At 44.7% G+C, this 6,886-nt stretch overlaps 1 protein-coding gene across 1 annotated transcript; it reads left to right on the top strand.

Moving 5' to 3' along the window:
• Positions 1-1,169: 1,169 nt before the first annotated feature.
• On the top strand, positions 1,170-5,488 carry LOC119310689 (putative disease resistance protein RGA1). The gene is made up of 2 exons (XM_037586347.1): positions 1,170-1,390; positions 1,793-5,488. Exons 1-2 carry the CDS (start codon positions 1,170-1,172, stop codon positions 5,409-5,411), a joined length of 3,840 nt encoding a protein of 1,279 aa, XP_037442244.1. The 3' UTR covers positions 5,412-5,488.
• The last annotated feature ends 1,398 nt before the right edge of the window (positions 5,489-6,886 follow it).

Here is a 6,886-nt window from a genome sequence, read left to right as displayed (position 1 = left end):
GCTCCGCAGCCACCGCGCCATGCTCGAGGAGCAGAGCACCGACGCGCAGCCACCAGCCGGACGCGCCGCCGCATCACGCCCCCGACGCCGCGCCATTGGGCCCCGTGGCCGCCCAGCGCCGCCACCTGAGTCGCCGCCCCGCGCCGGCCTTCCACGGGTAGAGGAGGAGGAAGGGCCCCGCCGCCGCCGCCACGCCATCCGGGCTTTGCCCGTCAGCGCCTGCCGGCGGCGGCGGGGAGGAGGAGAGGGAGGCGGGGCCGAGGGCCTGTCGGCTAGGGTTTCCCTCCCGGCGCGCGCGGGCGCGTCGCAGGAGGGGGAGGGTCCTTGGGGCGAACTCATCCCTGACGCAAGACCGCAAAGCTGTCGCCATAGCTGCTTCTGGTGCTTCTTCTCTTTGTAGTTTCAGATTCAGATGGATGGATCTGCTACAAAATACTAGTACAAAATTCATCAGCAGGACAAGATTAATTGGTGACTTGACTTTGAAGGATTAATTGGTAACGAGCATTTTTATCGAGGAGAGGATAATATCCGGGAACAGCATTTATCTGCGTTTTGATTCCGAAAAATAGGAATCAAGGTACACTTGAAATTTTGTCAGTATTTACTTTCTTTGCATGTATGGTTATTATCTACACCTGTTCTGAATATATGATATCCTCTTGCAACTTCAGTCATCCTTCAAGCAGTCATGCCTTTCCATGTTAATGTTGGTTAAAAAACAGATTGGGTTCACTTTAGCTCACAGCACAACATGGACTGCATACCCACTAGTGTAACTCACAACATGCATTGACAAGACGAAACGCCGTCCGACGGGCGATGGGTACTACTGCAGTATGCCATTTCTGTTACGTAAAATGCCAAAAAAAGCCTGGACCCACCTAGAGCACCAAAAGAACAAATGAGTTGGTATATATCTGGGTTTGGTATCTGTGTTAGCTTAATCAAATCTGCCACTTGCTAACACAGAGTATTTATTGTCTCTCCTGGTTGGAATTGGATGTGATCAAGCAACTCTCTGCTTCTTAATTCCTTGCGGTTCTGCGCGTGGTTACCTACCGCTGGAGCCTATTTGTTGAAACCCTACACAAACCGCTGGAGCCTTTCTGCTGCTTCCTCTCCACCACTACACTACTCCGGCGAGGCGGCCAGCGGAGTGCAGATAGATGGAGGTGGCTGTCGGCTCGGCAACCTCGCTCCTCGGCAAGGTGTTGACGGTGCTGTCGGACGGCCTAGACAGCCTCCAGCTCGGCCACAACTCGGAGCAGATCAAGGACAAGCTACTGCACACGCAAGGCCTGCTGCACGTTCAGGCCCCAATGTGGATTTTAGCTCAATCAAACCAGTCAGCTATGGAGACTGCAACTTCAGTGATGCCTAGGTCGTTGTTAGTGTTCTTCAATACACAGATTGGGTTGGCTTCAGCTCACGACATGAACCGCATACCCACTAGTCTAACTTATAATATTGAAAAGACAAAACGCCGTTAGCCAAGTCCGATGGGCGAGAGAACCAAAGCAACAAATGATCGAGTTGGTATCTTGGTTTGGTCGTCGCCGGCCAGATGAGACATAGATACATGCATAGTAGCACTTGTACACCTAACCAAATACAGTACAATACTACTACTTACAAAGCTAGCAAGTTGTCTGCCTTGATCAAATCCCCCATAGCAGTTTGTTGAGCTAGCTAACACAAATCCACTATTGTCTGACTTGTTCCGCCTATATATATACTCTCTGTTCAAGGAGCTGTCTTGCCCACCTAGCTACCCTACACAAATCGCTAGCTGGAGCCTTTCTGCTGCTTCCTCTCCACCACTACATCGGCCTCAGACTGCTTCCATGATTATACAAGACACATTGTATGGCAGGAGAGACGTTTTTGAGGAAACTGTCAATCGTATCACCACTCTTACCGGTACCGCACAGACTGAGACTGTTTCTGTTCTTCCTATAGTTGGTCCAGGGGGGATTGGCAAGACAACTTTAGCCCAACATCTTTATAATGATGGCAGGACTAAAAAGCACTTTGATGTTCCAGTCTGGGTATGTGTATCGACTGATTTCGATGTGCTTAAGCTCACCAGGGAGATCCTTGCCTGCATGACTGCAACTGAAGAAGAAGGAGGAAGGGGCAGTGCTGCAAATGAAACAACCAATTTAGACCAGCTTCAGAAATCCATTGCGCGGCGCATCAAGTCCAAGAGGTTTCTGATTGTCTTGGATGATATATGGAGATGTGACGGTGAGGATCAGTGGAAGACCCTGCTAGCTCCGTTCACAAAGGGGGAAGCCAAAGGAAGCATGGTACTTGTCACAACTCGATTCCCAAAGGTAGCAGACATGGTGAAAACAGTTGATCCACTAGAGCTGCGAGGTTTGGAGTCTAATGACTTCTTCACATTCTTTGAAGCATGTATATTTGGTGAAGACGACAAGCCTGAGCATTACGAAGATGAGTTTGCTGGTATTGCAGGAAAAATTGCAAACAAGCTAAAGGGTTCCCCACTCGCAGCCAAAACAGTTGGTAGACTATTGCACAAGCACCTTTCTCAGGAACATTGGAATGGAGTTCTTGAAAAGCATCAGTGGCTAAAGCAGCAAGAAAATGAAGATATCATGCAATCTTTAAAGATTAGCTACGATTACCTCCCATTTGATCTGAAGAAATGCTTTTCCTATTGTGGCCTTTTCCCTGAAGATCATAGGTTTACTTCTTCAGAAATCAATCATTTCTTGGTTGCAACAGGCATCATAGACTCTAATCACCAAGCCGATAGGAATTACTTGGAAGAACTAGTGGACAATGGTTTTCTCATGAAGGAATTAGATGATTGCGTTGGTGGATACTGCTACGTAATGCATGATTTAATGCATGAGCTATCTAAGAGTGTTTCTGCACAGGAATGCCACAATATAAGTGGCTTTGGTTTCAGAGCTGATGCCATCTCGCAATCTGTTCGGCACTTATCTATCAACGTAGAAGACATATATGATGCAAATTTTGAGAAAGAAATGTGTAAACTAAGGGAGAGGATAGATATTGCTAATCTGCGGACTTTGATGATTTTTAGAGAATATGAAGAAGAAAGAATCGCCAAGATTTTGAAAGATAACTTCAAGGGAATAAATAGTCTGCGTGTCCTGTTTATAGTGGTGAAGTCTGCACAATCTTTTCCGGATAGGTTTCCAAAACTTATCCACCTCCAATACCTCAAAATTAGTTCATCTCTCGATGGTGACAGGGAAATGAGGTTACCTAGCACATTACCAAGATTTTATCACTTGAAATTCTTGGACCTATATGATTGGAATGGTCGTTCTGATTTGCCTGAAGACTTTAGCCACCTTGAGAATTTACATGATTTCCATGCTCGAAGTCATCTCCACTCCAACATTCGCAATGTGGGAAAGATGAAACATCTGCAGAAGCTAAAAGAATTCCATGTTAAAAAGGAGAGCATGGGATTTGAACTAACAGAACTTGGGGCATTGGCAGAGCTTGAAGGGCGACTGATTATACGTAGTCTTGAACAAGTGGCAACCAAGGAGGAAGCTACTGCAGCCAAACTGATGTTGAAAAGGAATCTGAAGGAGCTGGAATTACTCTGGGGAAGGGATGGACCAACTACAGATGTTGATATTCTTGCAAGCTACTTGAGCCAAACAGAGCTGGAATTAGTGTCGGGTAGAGATGTTCCAACTGCAGATGCTGATATTCTTGATGCTCTTCAACCACACTCTAATCTTAGAGTACTTACAATTGCAAATCAAGGTGGTACCGTTGGTCCTAGCTGGTTGTGTCTTGACATCTGGTTAACTAGTTTAGAGAGACTCACTATAGAAGGCGTATGTTGGAGCACCCTCCCACCTTTTGGGAAGCTACCAAATCTCAAGGTACTCAATTTGAAGAAAATTTCTGGAATGAATCAGTTTGGGCTGCGATGTGGTGGCGCTCCAGGGAAATGTTCTATGCGCTTGAAGACAATCGAGTTTTTTGATATACCACAACTTGTTGAGTGGGTTCTGGAACCTAATTGCCATTCCTTTCCAAGTCTTGAAACAATCGAATGCATCGGTTGTCCCAATCTCTGTGTGATGCCCTTGTCGGAGGTATCTTGCACCAATTTGCGCACACTTCGAATTGTCAGGTGCCCCAAGATTTCTCTGCCCTCCATGCCTCACACCTCCACACTGACAGATTTGAATGTTGAAAGAGGTGGAAGACGTTATTCAGAAACATTGTTGTCTTATGATGGAAACAGATTGGTTGTTACAGGGTATGGCGGTGCTTTGGCCTACCACAATCTGGATAAAGTAGAATATATGGCTATTGAAAATGTATCGCACATTTCATTGACAGACATCAAAAAGCTTAAATCCTTAACAGAACTAAGTGTCGGAAGATGCAACGGTTTGTTCCTTGAAGAGCTGGATGGCAGTATTGTCTTCCATTCAGTTAAGAGCCTCGAATTAGACGTATCTCATCTTACCAGCAGCAAATCATCATCGTCGAAAGTGTTAAACTGTTTCCCAGCTCTTTCTGTGTTGGTGATAGTTGGCTATGAGGAATGTGTAATGCAGTTCCCATCATCCACCTCACTGCAGAAACTTACCTTCTCAAGGTGTAAGGGCCTAGTTCTTGTGCCTGTGGAGAATGGAGGAGGAATTCAGGAGGACAAGTCATTGCTCCAATCATTAACCATAGTCAGCTGTGGCGAATTGTTCCGTCGGTGGCCAATGGGAGAATCGGAGACCATTTGCCCTTTCCCTGCTTCCCTGAGGGAACTTGATGTTTGTGAAGAGCCAAGCATGAAGTCAATGGCTCTGCTCTCAAACCTCACGTCTCTCACCACTCTAAGCCTAAAACACTGTTGTAATCTAACAGTGGACGGATTCAATCCTCTCGTCGCAGTCAACCTCATGGAACTGGAAGTGCGTATGTGCAACACCTTAGCAGCAGATATGCTCTCAAAGGTGGCCAAATTATTGCCTGCAGGTTACATCTCTAGACTAGAGAAACTCACGGTGGATGACATCTGTGGATTGCTTGTTGCTCCTATTTGCAACCTCCTCGCCCCGGCCCTCCACACACTTATATTCGAGAAAGACAATGAGAGGATGGAAGGCTTGACGGAAGAGCAAGAGAAAGCGCTGCAGCTCCTCGCCTCCCTCCACAACCTAGGTTTTTGGTGGTGCGACGGTCTGCAGTCCCTTCCTCAAGGGTTACATCGCCTCTCTTCTCTCAAGGAGTTACGTGTCTTTGGGTGTGAAGAAATCCGATCGATGCCCAAGGAGGGTCTCCCCGTTTCGCTGAGAGAACTCCAGATGAATTGTCGCAGCGCTGAGATAAAGGAGCAAATTGAGAAAATCAAAAGAGCCAACCCAGATTTATACGTCTATTGAAGCTGACATATTTGCAAGATTGATACGTATTTCACAAGTGGAAGCAGATACAACCAACTGACTCTTCATTCTGCAACGCAATGCTAGCTGTTAACTCTTCATTCTGCTAGATGATCGATATTTCTCTGCAACTCAAATCTGTTAGTACCTCCAGAACCCAAGTTTCTGATCCTTAATTTATGACTGCATTCATAGTGCAAATTAAGCAACCACTTTGGTTTGCTTATTTATCTTTCTCCTGCTTGCTTTCTCTAGTTTATAATATGTATGTGCTTAATTTATGACTAGATTCACAGTCCAAGGCATGCTTGTTTTCATTCACTTTTTCTGCTATTAGACTAGAGATTGATAGTTGATGCCATCACCGTTGTTTTTCAAAATATGCGTGCATTTTCTTTGTCAGGCTTCTATTCCCTATGTGAATGTGAAATAAAAAAGGACTCACTTCATACCCATCAAGAAGAAGACTTTAGTCGTAGCTGCAAAGTATTTTTGACACCAGAACTGAGGGTGGAATTATCAGGCTTGTGCTATTTTTTCACATGAACATGCCAATTTAACTGCTGGCATCAGTGGCTGCGAGGAGGAGGTATTTAATTGCTGTTACTCAAAAATAAGAACTATTTTGTTTCTTTTCTTACCATGAATGAATTGAATGAATCAAGTGGCTTTATTTCCTCTTTCTTGAATCCTTTCCTTTGACAGGTTGATGTATAAAAGCAGCTCTCTGATGTACTCCGCGGAGAGGGCTTGTCTTGGTGGTGCCGAATGGTATGGATGTAACCTCCTTCCTATCGTGAAATGAAATTGAATTCTACAAGAAAGAATGCTTTCCAATTTGTTTGATTCTTTCTTGAAAAATGGAGTATTTAGCCTGGTACTGAATTTTTCCTGTAGGACTGAAGCAATGAGGATTATCAACCTATGAATGATTGGGTGTAGAAGCTGATTCAGAGCAAACAAAAGAAACAAATAGAAGTGAAGCAATTGTCTGCCGTCTTGATATGCTGAAGAGAAGGTCATTACGTACTTGACACCCTGTTTGTAAATAGTAGTGAATTCTACAAATAGGAGTAATGTAATGCTCAAATAGGAGTGTTGTGCACTGAAACATTGATTGTAATCTCTCTCTGAATTACTCGAATCTGCATGTCGCCAGAATCCTCAAGCACCTCCAAAGGGTGCGAGGTGCTTATTGGGATTCAGCTTCAGCCTCGCACGACTTGACAAGAATTTTTTGTGTATTCGCCTCTGTAAATTAAATTGGTACGGTAGAATTGTGTTTTTTTCAGAATTGCCTCGGACGAACTGATCGAAAATATAATTTTGAAGTCTGTCAGACAACCCAAGCCTAACTGGAGAACCATTTGCCTGTTTTTACTGCCACTAGTTTCATGAAATGAAAGAAAATTTCCACTAACAGTATCGTTTACCGAAAGAAAATTCTGTAGGCAAAAAATAAAAAAGATGTTAAG

This window comes from Triticum dicoccoides, chromosome 5B (assembly GCF_002162155.2).
Source record: "Triticum dicoccoides isolate Atlit2015 ecotype Zavitan chromosome 5B, WEW_v2.0, whole genome shotgun sequence".
Taxonomy (NCBI): domain Eukaryota; kingdom Viridiplantae; phylum Streptophyta; class Magnoliopsida; order Poales; family Poaceae; genus Triticum; species Triticum dicoccoides.
Note: the sequence above shows the minus strand (reverse complement) of the source record. Positions and strands in the feature narration are given on the sequence as shown.